This window comes from Rhynchophorus ferrugineus, unplaced genomic scaffold (genome assembly GCF_030347505.1).
Source record: "Rhynchophorus ferrugineus isolate W39M unplaced genomic scaffold, kcgeb_rfMv2 rfM6, whole genome shotgun sequence".
Taxonomy (NCBI): domain Eukaryota; kingdom Metazoa; phylum Arthropoda; class Insecta; order Coleoptera; family Curculionidae; genus Rhynchophorus; species Rhynchophorus ferrugineus.
In genome coordinates, this window is record NW_027472585.1 from 25,685,627 (window position 1) to 25,704,468 (window position 18,842).

The 18,842-nt window shown below is 29.7% G+C and overlaps 2 protein-coding genes across 3 annotated transcripts in view; one reads left to right on the forward strand and one right to left on the reverse strand.

The window, feature by feature from the left end:
* The window catches only part of LOC143198219 (uncharacterized), a 376,811-nt gene that overhangs the window by 84,479 nt on the left and 273,490 nt on the right, over positions 1–18,842 (reverse strand). For both annotated transcript variants that reach the window (XM_076407333.1, XM_076407332.1), the window contains exon 7: positions 16,199–16,299. In XM_076407333.1, the coding sequence (XP_076263448.1) occupies positions 16,199–16,299 (101 nt within the window). The remainder of the gene's footprint in view (positions 1–16,198; positions 16,300–18,842) is intronic.
* LOC143198225 (actin, muscle) lies at positions 6,732–8,186 on the forward strand. Its single transcript, XM_076407345.1, has one exon. The coding sequence runs from the start codon at positions 6,811–6,813 to the stop codon at positions 7,939–7,941; it is 1,131 nt and encodes a 376-aa protein (XP_076263460.1). The 5' UTR covers positions 6,732–6,810; the 3' UTR covers positions 7,942–8,186.

Here is an 18,842-nt window from a genome sequence, read left to right on the forward strand (position 1 = left end):
ATCTTATCACAAGATATACGAAATTCTGGGCATAATAATTTTTTGGTATAAAATTTTAACCATTACTAAAGCAACATTAACAACAATATGTAATAAAATATAAATATTCAGTAAGACAAACAAATGACTGGTCCTTATTTAAAACTTATGAAGATATTTGAGATCATTTGAAAAAAAAATTAGTGTGTGTTTTATTATTTTACAAATATACAACATAAAGTATCATATAAAGTAATAACTGGATATATCAATGTGCTGGTAATCTGAAGTGGTAGATCTAAGTTTGAAATGTATGTCAGAGGTTTGTGGATAAATCCACATCCCCATGGGGAAGTTTTTCAAGCAGGAATCCCTGGTTGTTCTTACCAGTTAAAGTTTTATTTTTATTAATGCTATTAAAACTACAAGTATAAAATTGTTTTCCTATTAATAGTCCATAATTCCTATTTAAGAACTATATAGACCTTAAATGAATATTTCTGATTTAAAATAATTTTCAAGTAGTCTAGACTTTTTTCAATAGAGGCCGTGTAGCAACAAAAGTTTAGAAGATTACTGCTAATCTATTAAATATTTAACAATTTATATTAAATTTATGTAGCAAATGTTCCACCTAGAATTATTAAGAAATGAGTAGACATTACTCCCATTAAATAGCATGAGAACCTATTTTAAAAGTTTTATCCTCTCATCATATTGTATCTCATCATATGAGCAAAAGTAGTTTACTTTGTTAAAATTATTTTAAATACTTAATTTATTTTAATCCAAAAATATCAAAGTAGAATGTATGTTTTCGTGCCATTCATATACTACTGGGTGTACTATATATAATATCGCTAAAGCGTAATAATATTAGCAACAATAAAAAGTTGTAAAAAAATAAAAAATGATTTGTTATTGAACTATACTTTATTCAATATAAAAAATATATTTTTTGAAGAAACATGTGGGTGTATGTAAGAGTCCAATTTATTAAAATATATAAATAAATGTCCTACAAAATAAAAATAAACCTGAATGTGTGCAAATTTAAAAAACAATATTTTAGATATCGTTCAGTCGTTAAATAGTAAAATTACCTGTATATGACAGGGTTTTTTTATAGCAGGTGCGGCACACAATGTAGGCTTTTTATTTTTAACAATACATTGAAACCGTTATTCAACTTTCCTAAATAATTCAATGAAATAATAAGGAGTTTTTGTTTCTTATTACTATGCATCCTACGATAAATAGATAACAAAAGTAGAAACAAAATATTCATATTAATTCTAGTTATAGATCTGTTGATATGCTGATCGAAATTGATTTTTCAGTATCTACACTTTGAGACTAATTAGGTGCATCTAATATATAGTACTTACTCTATCTGTCTTTCCATATTCCTTTATATCCCTTTATATTTGATTATTTTGCAATTTTGTAGTTATCACTGTTATACCCTTGTGGATATTTTAAACTTTACATACTATTAAAAATTCTGCATCTTTTAAACTATCACTATATGTGGTCAGAAGTAATAAAGCATAAAAATGTAGTTTATCTTAATACAAAGATGCCTGTAAAATATTTGTTGTATGGGATATTTTGCAGAGTAAAAACAATATTTTATGGTTAACGTTTAAAATGTTAAAATGTTTAAAAAAATTCTTGGTCATAATTAACATTAAACTAAATAATTAAAATGATTGGACATGGTTTTAATAGTTACAATATTATATATTAAACCACAGAGAAAAAAAATCCTGGAGAAAAAATTAATAGTTATAAAAATATATATATATCATTCACTGATTTGTCATAGTAGTTTTTCATGTAATCTCATCTCTTCCAGTGCATATTAGATTTGAGGTTACAAAATGTTTGAAACATATGCTAATTATTTATGTAATATAGTTATATATGATATTCAATTACGTTTATATTTAAAGCTATTTATTGTAATAATTTTTGAAGTGACAATGAAATTATAAATGTTTTATTTAAATATTTTAATGGTAATTTTACTATCAAATTTTATATGCATTTAAAAATAGTGAGTGTTATTATTAAGCGAACTATCGTTACGTTGTTCTATTTATAAACTTCGACCAAAAATATTTATTTTCATTATTGTACAATAACAACTTTAAAATATATAGTTTTAACGATAATTTAGAAAATTTTCTTCAATGAAAATTATTTTTCGGTTTATATATAAATATACAAGCACAGTCAGGGAACAGGTAATGATATTATTTGTTTTGGCATAATGTCAATGCGGAAAAACAAAATATGTGTTTTACATCCTAATAGTTGAAATATATCTGGATGAGATGTCGATTGAAAACTAATATAAATTAACATCTTTTGCAAAATGGTGGTGATTTATATCTTTTTTAGATTTTGGATGCTTAGTTGATGCAGGAAAAAAAATTAGTGACCTAGATTTATTTCAGAATGTCTAAATATAAATGTTACATGAGAATAGGCTGAACATTTCTCAAACTTGTTTTAGTAACACACATTTTTCGAGATTAACATTTTGGAAAATAGAAGTTATTTTTCAAAAAGATGGTAGATATCGTTTTTATTTTTGCTTGAATTTTTTTTCAGGAACATTGAACATTGAAAATTGAATATTAAAAAGTATTTAATGTATCCATATTTGGGATGGATCTCATTTTTCGTTTCATGAATTTTATACAGATTCTAACTCACCAGAAATTTCAAGAAGTATCCAATGATCCGATCCGATTTCAAAACTTACAAAAAAAAACAAAACTAATTAATAAATTCACTTAAGCTCGAGGTTACAGTTATTCATGGGATGATAACATAACTATGTTTTTGATAATAATAATTAAACTAAGATTGTAATTGTTCAAGTTATAAGGGCACACAATCGTATCACATTTGGCAATGTTGTAAATAGAAAAAGAAAAAAACATATTAGTATAGTACTAGAAATAAACATTCTTGCTATAAATTAACAATATATGTTAAATTAGGTTTTTACTAAATAAGTTTTTCTATTGACTCGATAATATAGAATACTAGTTGACTTAAAAAGGTAATAATGTAAGATTGAAAATAAGAAAAAATAATAGTAAAATAATAGAAAGCACTAAAATAATATGTAATCGATATGCACCTCAAGATTAATTTAGGGAATGCTTGTTCAAATATATACAATAATAGAAAGAACAATAATTATAGTTGTTCAGGGGTGCTTTAGTATTGTAAAATACGTACTCTGATACTAACAGCTTTAGATCTAGTTTTTTAAATATGACAGAGCAAAATGCCAAATATTTAACATATGTTACTTACGAATTAAAACTGTTTAAGTAATTTTTAGCGGAATGAATACAAAACTAAATAAATTAAAAAACGTTCAAATTACACTTGTGATAATAAATTATTATTTTGATCATTGAATCTATTATCCTTCTTGAATTAATTAACTTAATACGGTTGCTAGTAACAAGAAAATAATATCGAGTAAATACGTAAAATAAGAAGATTCTAATTTGTCAACTCTTACTCTATGAAAATGGACGTTATAAATTTTGACAGTTTTATTAATATTTATAACTTTGAAATATTGATTGATATTATGTGAAATTAAGTTTAATCAAGGTATAAGTATAATTTTTCAAAAAGATCTAAAAATATACTAATGAAGATATTGGAAAACGATAGTACAATACAGTGCAATTAAAAAATTAGGTTTTCTGAACATTTGGAGATTAACAATTGATTAGAAAAATAATAGAAAAGAAAAGAAAAAATATTGTCGATGTATGACTCATCCACGAATATGTTACAAAGTGATAAAATACTTACGTGCTGTCGTACGTTAAGAAAATGCAGAGAGAGTCAAAATGATTTGATAAAGCGGATAAAGCGTCAGGAAAGAATTCAAACCTGTGCGTATGTGTGCGTATTAGGAGGAAAGCGCCATAGACGAAAAATGAAGCAGAAAACGTGGATACGAAACAAAACGGAGCGATTTCGGTGTGTCGGTACTATTTTGGGCGGCGGTGTCCACCTTGCCGCGTTTGTGAAATCGGCTTGGTGGATCGCTCTCGGGGCCTCCCACCGGCGTCGGTGCCGATGTCTTATTTTGGGAGATGCTTGCGTCTGCGTCGCCCCTATCAGCCAAGCCATACATGGATGGTACGCTCTATTTTAGGTGGCTGCCGTTTAACCAGCGGCGTCGTAAAGAACCCTGCATATCACCACAAAAACCCTTTTGTGGTAACTTACCTAAGAGCATTTCAACAGCTTCATTCATTATGTTTCAACACGGAAAACTGGATTCTACAATGATTAGTGGCTTTAGATGATTAGTACTGAATCTCTACTAAATGACATGGATAGTTACATTAATTTTTAATTGGTTTACATTAGTGCAAAATTATATTTTGTTATTTTTGCAAATAACAAAATGAAATTAAAATGTATATACTAATCTAAAATTAAACTTACTTACTACGAATATTCACTTATTTTGTTTATTTCGCGATGTTTGAAAAAATTATTTAAAGAAATCTCTACGAATAATATTTAACTAAATTCTTGCCTAGTCAATAGTGTAAAATCCATCATAGCTACGTCACTAACTTGTATTGAATATGCATTAAATAACATTCATAGTTACATTACTTTTTAATTGGTTTACGTTAGTGTAAAAGAACAATCTTATTACTTTTGCAAAAACAAAATGTAATTTAAATGTATAGACTAATCTAATATGAAAATTATTTACTATTCACTTATTTTGTTTACTTGACGATGTTTAAAAATGATTTAATGAAAATCCTATCAAATTTGATAATGTTTACCTACATTTTTATGTATTAATAGTGTAAAATCTATCACAGCTAGTAAAACCAAATGTTTCCAGGCATGGTTTTTAAGTTGATTAATTATTAGTCGATAGGATAAATACAATGAAACGTAACTAAAACAACAAACTCATAGATTATTGAAATTAAATTAATATATATCTAAAAAATGTATTTTTAATCTAAATTTAAATAAACGTATACGAAATGTTCGAAATAATTTAGCTATTAGATGTAATCAATATGAAATTTTAATTATTTTTTATAAGAAATGTGTCAGAAAATATATATATATATATATATATGTATATATGATAGTTGCTCACAAAGCATTTTAGGCTGTGCTATAAAATTACTGAACTGTTTTTCAAAATCAATGAATGAGAATATAGATAATCCTGATCAATTAGATCTTGCTAAAATAAAATAAACTTTCTTAATTAAATGTTTTTAATAACATAGTCACTACAGAATACTATTAATATAGTTTAAGAATAATAGCAGTTGAAATATATATAAATTACCGTTAAAACAAGTTTATAAAACAAATAGCAATGAAAAGCAAGCGCATATAAAGTGTTTTAAAAAGACAATAGTGTATATTGATTTACTCTTATTTAATGTATATATTATATTTAATTTGAACTAACAATTACCGTAGTAAAATAGCAAAATTTCATGAGTCTTTATATCTGAAATATCTGTTAAAAACCATTTATTACATTTGAATGAATGTTAAGCCAATTCAATTTTAAGAACTATTTTCTGCAAGAACACAAAATGAAATAGGGTGTGTATAAAATCCTCTAATGATGAGCTTTTATATTTTAATTAAAATCGATATATTTCATCACAATTATTGTTCTGAGAGAGGAAGAATTCTGAGAGATTAAGAAGTATTTACAATTTAAAATAATTGCTATATTCGTTATGAAATAATTGTTGGGTTCGTCTTAATAAGTATAACTGTTAAGGGGAATAGAACAATATGTTTAATAGAAAAATGAATTTTTGTGAGAACACTCTGGTTGTCTGACGTAAAATCTTATGTTTTACTTTATATTGTCAATTAGTGACCTCACCTATTTCAAGATTTACAAACCTATAGCTTCATTTTGATAAATATTAAAAATATTTTCTCTAATAGAATATATAGCTCTGAATGATTTCAATACAATATATTATATAAATAGTTAATAATATGCGTATATATTATTATAAAATTAAATAAATTTTCAAATAAGTCAGTTTTATATTTTATATAACAATAATATTGAAAATTAATTTCTTTCATTCTAGTTAACATTTGATAGCGACTAAGAATAAATTTAAACAAAAAGTTTATATTCATTAGATACTTCTGTTATTTGTTGTTATTACACTGCATCGATGTGGTGAATATTTTGAATGGTGAATTGTTTGATTTGTATTTTTCATATTTTCATAATCATTACAAAAAAGCTTAAAAAGTATAAACTTGATATTTGAGAAATTTTGTTTTAAGTTTTTCGTCAACGTTTAATAGTAATTCATTAAATCTAGTAAATTCATATTGAAGTTTAATAAATAATTAATTTGTTGGTCAAATTATGGAAAATGATAATAAGGTAAAGAGTGCAATTATATATACATTGCTAACGTACTATTTGTTTAATTTTTTGTTCAATTATTGCCCGAAGGGTTTACTAATAATCTAGTAAACTCAATGAAGTTAATATGTTTCAAATATAATGCAATATAATTAAATATTACTAACTGATATGCAGTTTGAGTGTAAAAGGTTCGAACATACCAAATCCAGAGATCATGGCCATTTTCGGCACGCCGGCTATGTTGCGTCGCGACGCGTGGGATCGACGCCACTGCTCGGGTCTAGTATAAAAACATACGTATCGCCTGCAAACCTCAGTCGCATTCAAGCTTTTTAGCTGTGTAATTTCTGTCTAGTGAGCAGTGTAAAACCACATCAGACAACATGTGTGACGACGATGTTGCGGCTCTTGTCGTTGACAACGGTTCCGGTATGTGCAAAGCCGGTTTCGCCGGTGATGACGCACCCCGTGCCGTCTTCCCATCCATCGTGGGTCGCCCCAGGCATCAGGGAGTCATGGTCGGTATGGGTCAAAAGGACTCATACGTAGGTGATGAAGCCCAAAGCAAAAGAGGTATCCTCACCTTGAAATACCCAATTGAACACGGTATCATCACTAACTGGGATGATATGGAAAAGATCTGGCATCACACCTTCTACAATGAACTCCGTGTCGCCCCAGAAGAACACCCAGTCTTGCTTACTGAAGCTCCTCTTAACCCCAAGGCCAACAGAGAAAAGATGACCCAAATCATGTTTGAAACCTTCAACACCCCCGCTATGTATGTAGCCATCCAGGCCGTACTCTCCTTGTACGCTTCCGGTCGTACCACCGGTATCGTCTTGGACTCTGGTGATGGTGTCACCCACACCGTCCCCATCTACGAAGGTTATGCCTTGCCCCATGCTATCCTCCGTTTGGACTTGGCTGGTCGCGACTTGACCGACTACCTCATGAAGATCTTGACTGAAAGAGGTTACTCATTCACCACCACCGCTGAAAGGGAAATCGTTCGTGACATCAAGGAAAAACTTTGCTATGTCGCCCTCGACTTTGAACAAGAAATGGCCACCGCCGCTGCCTCCACCTCTTTGGAAAAGAGCTACGAATTGCCTGATGGTCAGGTCATCACCATCGGTAACGAAAGATTCCGTTGCCCTGAAGCCCTCTTCCAACCTTCCTTCTTGGGTATGGAATCTTGCGGTATCCATGAAACCGTCTACAACTCCATCATGAAGTGCGATGTTGACATCCGTAAGGACTTGTACGCCAACACCGTCCTCTCCGGTGGTACCACCATGTACCCTGGTATTGCTGACCGTATGCAGAAGGAAATCACCGCCTTGGCTCCATCCACCATCAAGATCAAGATCATCGCTCCCCCAGAAAGGAAATACTCCGTCTGGATCGGTGGATCCATCTTGGCTTCCTTGTCCACCTTCCAACAGATGTGGATCTCCAAACAGGAATACGACGAATCTGGCCCTGGCATCGTCCACCGCAAATGCTTCTAAGCGATCCAGCTGCATTTTTATTCTTCCTATTATTATTATTATATTATACGACATGTTGTTCAAAACTGCATTCCACCAAGCAGTACCCAGAAAATGCGACCGTGGTTATACTGCCAGACAGACTCTAATTAATCTACAAGAACACCTTGTATATATTTAACATCTATATTTATCATTAATTTGTTAATATTTAATGTAACTTTAATTTCCTTACTAGGCAGGTCAATAAAACCTATAATCTAGTACACCTGCCTTTTTATTTCAATTATTTTTTTAATACCATCCATATCGTGTTAAATCATTATGTAATATGTTTCCTTTTTTAAAATAAAACATTTTGAGTTAGTACCTGATGAGTATCGAATATCCCAGCCGCTTATATCACATCCTAAAATGGAGTTACTCGAAAGCAGGGGGCGCCACATGCGGTCCCGAAATAGAGTTTACCGCCTCATCGATGACTTAATAAGTAGATCTCGAAGATGCGGGCGGTACTGCACACGTCACCATCCGGTTATATTAATAAACAGAAGCTGGAAATAGCTGCCGGCCTCTGGCAGCGATAGTATGCACAGTATCCAGGTTATTTCTGGCCGAGAAGCACATATAAGGCAACGGGGCCGAGCCCAGAAAAATCTCACAAAATAAACAGATTAAATAGTTCGAGTAGTCGACTCCGCATTTATTCCTTTATGTTGCTGTTTCGCAATTTGTGCCGCCTTTCTTGGGCGTTCTCGTATATCCGGATACCGTTTGGGTCCAGCTTTAGCTGGCCTTCTGTTTGTGCTCGAACGACTTAACCATTTAATGAATGACTTTGTTTTATGTTCAAATCAATAACTTTGGAATGCTATCTTATTATTGTATAATTTGATTTTTGGTAGTGAGGTGGAATTGGATCATCTGGATTTACTTTTATTTTTTTTAGATAGATTTTTTTTAATTTAATTTTTTGACTTTTTTTTGGATTCAATATTCACTAATCATTTGCTTCAATATTCACAAATTTCAATGGTCTATGGTTATATGTTGTTTACCCAACTTTAATCGTGAAACCAACTTCAGAATGTGTTTGTATTTGATTACTTTAATAAGGTGAGAGAGATAATATGGGCGGCACAACTTTAAGAATTCCTTAACAGGAGAAAATACAGACAGACTTCTTGCATTTCTACGTGAAATCGATTATCTTAATAGAGTCTAGCCTATGCCGAGATAAAAGTCGCTGACCAAATAACCATTACCACGTCGGTGCGGGTATAAGTGTGTGTTTTTTTAATTTTATATATATTATTTATACTTTTAGCTCCTCCTGTTTGTGTTTTTTTATTTATTATTTTATATATACAATTTATGTTTGTCTATAATATCGTTATATATATATATATATATATATATATATATATATATATATATATATATATATTGTTTTATAGTCGCGATATGTCGACATCCATCAAAGCGACAAAAAAGCTAAATAATAGAAGAAACTAACATTTTTGCATGCAAACTTACTACTTTGGCTACATATTTCTTTCTATGATGGAAAACACATCTTCAGTTTGGGTTACTATTGTAATACTTAGGGTATTTTCCTACCTTAATAGATTATATTTATTTTAATTTAATGTTAAGCTAAATTAGTTTAATGAGAGATATTGTGGGTTAAGGATAAATTACTATATTAATTGATAATTGATATTTAATTGATATTGAAATGGAATTTAGTTTTGTTTAATGTCAAAAGCTGAATATCTCCTGATCAGTGCAATATATCATATTTTTATGCAAATATTCGAAATAAGGGATTTTCGAACATATATATTATGATCAGATATCAGACATTAGAAGAAGGACGGAATTAAATGTTTTACTTTAATATTCATGAAATTCACTGAACTACTGGCACTCTTGTTTTACAAAGTTTTCTTCGATGATACAGTAAGCTTCAAACAGTTTTATGGTTCTGGTTAGTTGATTGATCCGAAAGTTGATAATTCAGAGCTACACAAGGTATGTTTAATTTTGATGACAGTTTAGGATCAAAGAAGAGATTGAATGAATGGACCAATGAAGTCAGTGATGAGATTGACCTGCTTGTATATATATATATATATATATATATATATATATATATATATATATATATATTAAAGAAAACAGATTTTTATATAATCGTCATAAATCTTGCAATTGCTAAATATGTATCGCTTTCAGGATGTGGAACTTGATTTTACCAGAAAGATGAAAAACGTTTTGGAAAATAAAAATTTATTAAGAAAATGTCAACAAATTGTTCAATTTATAAAAAATAATTCTTAAAATTGAAAGAACAATTTATATAAACGATATATACAGTATTATTGTAAATATAATTTTATTGTATTTCAGATTTAAACATGAAAGGAGATGATGTGTTTGTGTAGGATGAATGTGTAATGAGTGACGTAGGTGTACGATATGTATATAGAGTAATATATCTGAACTAACTGCAAGTAGCTTTTAAATTTTATTTTCTGATTAATATACTAAAAATAATTGCGGATAATATTACATACTCTGTATCGTTAATCTTGCCTTGTATTTAAAAAGCAAAAATACATTTAAAAATTGCTTACATCATATTAAAAAATAATACGTGTAATATAAATTTATTATGATCCAGTAGACACTAGACAAAATCAGTGAAATAGTACAAAAGTATTCCGAAGTTATGGTAATAAAGTTTCTTGGTATAGTTTCATCTGGTGTCGGTCTCAAAGTCAGAATACGTTACTCCTCAGTCATCTTCGGTTTTGGCGCATGCGCACTATCCTGCATAGAATAAACTATAGAAAAGTATAGACCATAGTCTTCCTTTTCTAATAGTCGTACTTTTTTCCAAGTCGATTGGTACAATCGATCAAGTCAAAACAACAAAAAAGTCTAAGAGATTTAAATTTTGTGTTACATTAATAATTCTATTGTAACATTTATTAAATTATTTTGTTATTCTTGGTGTTTTAACATACTTTATATTTTTAAAATATGGAAGAACGAGGGTAAGTGCAGAATGTAAGGTTATATTTTTAAATGATATAAAATCCAAACAGCATCAATTTCATTTGTAGTGGGAATTTTAGCTGCCAAATTCATAACACATCATTTTCAACAACATTGAATAGGATCGTATATGTTATGCTAAACTTTATAATGATAACAAGAGACAACAGAGAAAAACTGATTCTTGTTGTGTTGGAATTTGTTAAGACATTAATGAGGTTTGTCCATTAAGAATAGTACCAAAAATTGTAGTAACTGGTAATAATTAGATATTTATTTTAAACATAATATTTTTTAGTAATTATTTAAATTTTATTTTATAGGTAAGATGTAGCTAGAATTTATTGAGAGTGAAAGTCGAAGAATGTGAAATTCAGAGAAGAAATTAGACAGCATTTTGCTAAAATGTAAGAACAGTGTACAGCGATACTATGAAATAATTAAATGTGCTAACTAAAGTAGATCTGGATCAAATAAATAAAATATAAAACTATCAACGACACCCTAATAATCTAATGACAAGGAAAATACAGTGCATTATTATATAAGAGTACAAGTAAATAAATTATAGTTTTGTAAAAATAATAATGTATTGACTGATATTTCTTTCAGCTTAAAAGTACAATAATCCATTCAATTTAGGCTAGTAAATGACCATACGTTAATGGGGTTTGTGAATCAAGAATAGTAGCGATCATAGGTGACCATATTTGGAGATCTTTAGGAGAATTTTAATGCTTTCATATATAGTGGTGGCTTTTTCATTTGGTTTTAACTATATTGGCTGGGTTTGATCTAAACAAATTTCGTTTTTTATGGTAATGTTTATTTATATGGTTCTTGGAGATCTTGTTAATTTTTCAAATATGAAAATTGAATTAAATATGGTGGTTTTATAAAAATATAAAGGTATATAGAAATTATTTTTATTATTTCATTTCATTCAATAATTGTTTAAATAAAATGTATTATTTCAAAAATATTCAATGTTTATATCCCTCATATATAATTTCAACATTAAACCAATTATTAATCAAATCTGTGTATATTTATTTATAAAAAATAATGATATGCAATATGATGTTTTTATAAAAATAGAATGGCTGGACATATATTAATTATATTTTCATTATTTTGTTTTATTCAATACTTTTTTAATAAAATCTATTAATTCCAAAATTTTACCGTTTTATTCACCAATTCGGAGACGACTGAGGAATATCATCTCTCAAAGTCACAGTCAAAATTAGTTCTATATAATAACACCTGTGTGTATCTAACACCTGTGACATACAGGTGTTTTTAAAAGAGAAAATAAAAGTATATTTCCTTACATTTCTCGAATCATTGTGGAATAGTGTTTTAGGTAGGCCTGATATGTAAATTTGCAAAAAACTGTTTGGCACAATTTTAATAGTTGTTGTAGTATCAGTTTGTTGTAAAATCGATCATAAAAAGAGAAATTTTCAATAAATTATAAATATAATGTAAATTATAATAATAAACATTATAAATTTGAATTATAATTTCTATTTAGATTACCTTGCAGTTCAATACCAGACTGCAGATTATAGAAAATAGAAATTTGTCTAAGTAAACGAAGTCTAAATAACAAATAATTTTGAAAACTAATGTGTATTATGTCCAAAATTTACTAACGCAATTTACATGCAATTATAAATGGAGAAAAAAAAATTGAATTTTCCTTGTAGTTCAATGTAGTTTAGAATAATTAGTCTAAGATAAATGAACGATATTTCTAAATTATGTTTATCTAGTTAAAAAATTGCTAGACTTTTTTTATTTTAGATCATATATAGAAAACCGTGCAAAATTTTATTGTAAGATGGTAAGATTTGTTAAGATGGTATGTTTTCAAATTTTTCGGTAAAAAATTACTTTCTATGTTTTCTTTTTGGTAAAACTTTTATTTATATTCAGCAGTTGCTTGACAATGCCAATTTGAAACTTCGAATTAATTTAGTCTATAATAGGTTTTTTAAAATTTATTTTAAAGTCACCTTTTTACCAACGAGGGTTTATTTGGACTGGACCTACAGTTTAACGTGCGCTCCGAACCACGGTTCTCAGCATTAAACCTACCAACTGGCGAGTGACCAACTTAGAAATCATACCAGAAAACATTGGGTCTTAAACAGCCTACTGGCATCATCTTCCTTGTCGCATTTTGCACTCTTACCTAAGGACGATAACAAATGTTAAACAATCACAAACATAAACTTACGACAATGCCCCAGTAGGATTCGAACCCGCGACTATCGTAACAGTAGGAATACTGTCATGTCGCCTTTACTACTGCGCCGACCAAACCGGCTGTCAAAGTTTTAGTTGCACCATATAAAATTTCAACAATTTTATGTAATAATATTGTTAAGTTGTGCATCAAATAATTATAAAGTTAATATAATTAAGTCTATATACTGCTTATGTTCTTAATATTTTGTTTATATACAAGGCGGATAGAGGATAGAGAATAGAGGAACATATGCATTAATAGAAATTATTCTTGTTTTGCAACAACATTTAAATTTACTTAGACTAAATTCCACGTAAATTTAAATTTACTTTTAGGGATAGACGATATACCATTTTCAGAAATTTGAAGAATATTAGATAAGCTAAATACAATACAAAATATTATTATATAATTCAAAATATGTATCGAGCAAGAATTAATCTAACTGAACAAAAGAACATTTTACAACGAAAATTATTTGAGATGTAATAAATTATATCCAGGAAATTTAAACATATAAATATCAAACACACGAAGTATACAATAAAGGTGGTAAATTTTATGATAAATAACGATTTATCCGATATGGAATGTAGAATTATACAAAATTACATTTTTGTGCTAGGGTATTATTAATTTATTACATATGTCAAATTTTTAAAAATTATTTTTATTTTCTTACTCAATAATTTATTAATTCGTTTTATATATCTTTATATTTATACTGGCATCATTAGTGACCTCATTTTTCTTTAGTTATATCAATTCACTCTGGTGGTCATATTTACTATATATAGAAAATGCTTCCTAGTTCAAGGCATAATTTTCTCTTTCATCATTTTTCCTTTCATAACAGAAACATTTTCTTTACTAATATTGGAACTGCGTATTTATAAAAAATTATGCAAATGGATCCTATCTGAAATATGAATACTCAGTTCCAACTGCAATAAATAATTAAAAAATATATTTCAAAAACATAGCGTTTGTTAAAATAATTTATGTTTTTAGTTAGTGTTTAGTTTCCTAGTGCGTATAAAATATTGTTGGTGGTTTTCTATGTTTTGAACGAAGAAATTCAATCAAATTCATAATTAATGTTTTATTCACATGAATGCTTACCAATAAAGGATGAATACAATTATGAATTACAACGTCATTGAGAGAAACTGTTTAAAGAAACGTTTCGCTTCAGCAACAATCATATATTTACGATATTCTCATAAAAGTTGTGAATCATGAAACTAGCGGAATTTGTTTATTAGATGCGCCTGGTGTAATTGGAAAAACTTTTTTAATGTCAATAATTTTGGAAACGATTCGATCATCAAATGGAGTTGCATTTGAATTTGCTTCATTAAGCATTGCAGCTATGTTGTTGGTTGGAAGGTACTTTGGAAGTGTTACAGCAAAGCAGATTGATCGCAAATTAATAAATGCATGATGGTACACATAAAGCCTTTTTAATTAATTTTTATGCTAAGAGACCGATTTTAATATGAAATTAATAAAAAAAACAATTTTGGGAAACCAATGGGGTCAATCTCATTTTGCTACAATCAGCACCAAAATGTAGGGGCTTTATTTTTAAACTTAAATGCCTTGTAACGTGAATAAACAGCATTCAATGGTCCAATAGCAACAATTTGCTTTGAACTCTGCTGACAACTTGTAAGTTAGACTTACTCGTATATATATCTTTTACGAGCAGTATTGTAAGTTTTGCAACCTAAGTTGGTACGCCTAGGTGGTGGCATCTTGAAGAACCAATGAACCTTGAGATCGAATGGAATGTGTACTAAGAAATTATAGAATACAGTTTTTAATTGATATATGCCGACCGGTATAACCTGAAATGGGCGAAATTTAAATACCCGCTGAATTTTATTAAATTTTCCCGTTTTCTGAGTAATTTCCTTGTATAAGAACCTTTTATAAAAATTTTGTAAGACTTACAGAGAAGATGAATGAAATCGGTAAAATCGTTTCCAACTTATGGTGTGACCAGGGGAAATAGAGATTCAGTTTTATGTATATATGTTATAGTTATTTCTAAACTAATCATTTAGTCTGTCGAATATAGATGAGCCTCCTTAATTGTAGAGTTTTGAAATTATTTTTGGGTCAATAGATTCTTTCAACTGCTTATTTATAGCAGAATTGACTAATTCCTTGGTGTTTCGCCTTTCTAACAATGCAACAAATAAGTTACATTAACTTTTTTATTACCTCTATTTTATTCATTGGTGTGTTTCAATTATTGTTACAGATTTTCAGTCAATTTAAATCAGGTTTATATGGTGACCGCCAAAATTATAGAGCTATTGGTGAATTATATGGGTTTTAGCACTTTTTATTTAAATTTATTTTCTAATTGCATTATGAAAATATTCCTCATGTACTTATCCACAGATATAGTTTCACAGGTATTGCAAAAATATATGATATTGTATAAATAGTAAAATTATTAACGGCCTTTATTTACTAAATAAAAAGGCTTATCGAATAAGATTCCTCAGAACCCTTGAAGTAAAAATATACTGGGAAAACTCGTTTGATTCGTCTTCAAATGATAATTTTGATTCTTCGGTTTAATAGCGCCAACATGAGATTAAAAGGTTATTGTATGATATTAGTTGTTACAGCCTGGTGAAGGCATTGTTTTATTATATTTGGTAATCGGTAAAAGCTTCAGTTAATTCATTCGAGACATGAATATGACAAAGATATTATTTAATTTGATAATTTCGTAAAATGCATAAAATCATTTGGATAAATATATGTAACACTAACAACATTATATGAAATTTATTTACATATCAATGTAATAACAATATAAATTTGTTATTGGTACCTTTCGACTTTCCCCTGATTTTGTATTACCTAATATATTATTGAAAAGTGCCTGTAACTCTAATTATAATAATTAACAATAATGATAATATTTAATCAACTTACTAGAAAAGGAAAAGGGTAATCCATCAGACCAGCGAAAGTCACCCTCATGGGCCCCATCAGAGGCTCCGATCCAGTAGGCGTTGTGGTCCCGATAGCCGACGCTGAAACAAAGGGATATCTAATTAAATAAACGTACATGCTAAAGGCCGCGAATAAATCGGGAAAGAGAACCGACCAAAACAAAAAAAAGAACAATATGGCCCGTTGGATCAGTTGCGTAAAAAAGGAATTTTCATCCGAACAATGTGAGATATTTTTCAGTCCAAGCTAGGTCGAGCGCCCGAAATAATTCGTCAACATCTGTCGGCTAGAAGGAAATTAAAAATAGATTAAGGTTAGAGGTAAGTAACGGTGTCAATTTGGTGGCGTTAAAAACATTTCGGCGTCAAGAAGGTGATGAAGATTCCACCAATGGAATTTCAATCGAACAATCGATTGATAATAATATATGTATGTTAATTTTGTAATAATATATACTGCACATAATATTTAAAAGACTTACTACAAAAAATAGTAAGTCCTTTCAAATAATAGGTTTATTTATTTTTCCAAATTTAGGTCGTATTTTTTGAAGTAATCTTGTAAACTTGAATCACAATTAGTTTATACCAACGTTTTTACAGTATTTGAATAGTTATTTAATTAAATGTCTGAAGCAGCCTTCTAAGCGTTATTGGATTCACTTTCAAATATTAAAATTAATTCGGATTGAAAAGCAATCGATCTAAAACGACATCCTCAAAACGGTTTTTGAGTTTAGGAAATTATCTTATTATCGTCAGTTATGATTTTTGAACAGTCTGGTTGTTCAGAGAAAACCAATTATATCAAATAGGGTTAATTCATACTTTCTTTGAACTGTGTGAGAGCATGCTTTTTTTTGATGATGTATTTTTTCTATAGCGTCGCATACATTTTTACTATTAAGTTCTTGTGTATTATGATCATGTTCTCCCTTTGTACACTATATCAGCCTTTCTGACAGCATGGCGATACTGTCTCGAAAGTATGATATTACAGTACCAAACTATGCAGCGTCAATCTCAACAAGTGGTAATTGGAAGTCCTCTTGGCCTTGGGTCTAGTAAGAATGCTGGGTGCGGCAGTACTTCCCATTGGGGCTGTAGCTGTGTGTGTATGTTTTCATTCAAGAGAGTGATTATACGCCTTTTATACAGTTTTACTGGTGTTTTTGCTACAATAAGTCGTTCAATCTGTTCAAATGACATCAACAAACATCTGAAATTCATTAAGTTTCAGCGGCTTGTAATACACCACACCTTCCTGATCGCAGTATATGTACAGCAATACGTTATGGCTAACCACAAGACTTTATCCTAGACTAACCAATTATTTTTTGCGATTGGAGTTACCGGAGTAGGTCCACTTTTCATCGCATGTCACAATAAGCCCCCCAAAAATTTTTTTCTTTGCCTCGCCATCAATAAAATCGTTCTGCTGAATCCGTTTCAAATGGCATTTTCAATCAATTCATGTGGTAGGCATTTTCGCGTCGTTTAGATCTTTCTAAGGTCTAAGAAGAATTTTTGAGCTGGATTTTAGTTCAATAAATTGCAATTTGTTATCTCTGAACTTTTTTGATATTCCAGGTTGTTTGTTAACAATATTAAAATCTGTTAAAATATAGTATCTCTTCTTTAGTTAAAAGACGGCCTCGGTGTTAAGTACAATAATGAAAAGTAACTAATTTTTAAGGACTTTAAGTTATGTAGTTGTTAGTTTGTATATAAATTTAGGTATGGTTATTTAATTACACAAAAGTCAGAGGTAATTGAAGCAAGGAATTTCTAAGGCAAACAAAGATATTGGGACATTCAGTAAAAGAGATGCTGAGCGATTATGGCAAGGAGTTTAACAATGGAGAGGTTAGATCTATCTTATGCAAAAACGGAATTATTCAAAGGTTGACTATTTTTGAGCAGAATAAAATTTGTGAGCGAGACAATAGAACTGTAGTTGAAATGGCCCGGACCTTGAAATGTTCAAATCTAGAAGTGACCTATCCAACAGGATTCTGGAGTTAGTTAACACCGCGGTTTATATTGTGAAAATAACGGGAAAATCTGTAGATGGTGTTAGTCCTTACAAATTGTGGAATGGAAAGAAGCCGAAAACATCTAAGGATCATTGGTTCAACATGTTATGCCCGTATACCAAGTCAAAAGCGAAGAAACATGGATAGAAAAGCCGTAAAAGGATGCCTCATAGGATATGATGGTGATGAACGGTTTAGAGTTTGAATTGAAAAGGATCAAAGCGTCGTTTTGTCTAGAGATGTACTATTTAAAGAGAAACCTGGATATTGTAATGAACATGTTAAACTACCACTTCAAGAAGTGAAGTCGGAAGAGCAAACTGTTCATGATATATTAAAAGATTGTGAGACAGACAGCGACGAGGAGAGCACACACCATTGAAGACAGTTCAGGGGAATACTTTGATGAAGATGTGTCAGACCTTCAAAAAGAGGGATTAGGTGCCAGACTAAGAGATCGTTCAACTTTGAAAAAGCATCAACCTTTGAATGATTATATTCTTCATAATCAGGGAAAGAATCGGCAGAGAAGCAATCGGAGCATTAATGTATTTAATGCTTGGTACTAGACCAGATCTGGCCAACAGT

Excerpts from the sequence above, each read along its gene's own strand:
- LOC143198225 (XM_076407345.1), top strand. The coding sequence starts at position 6,811 with ATGTGTGACGACGATGTTGCGGCTCTTGTCGTTGACAACGGTTCCGGT.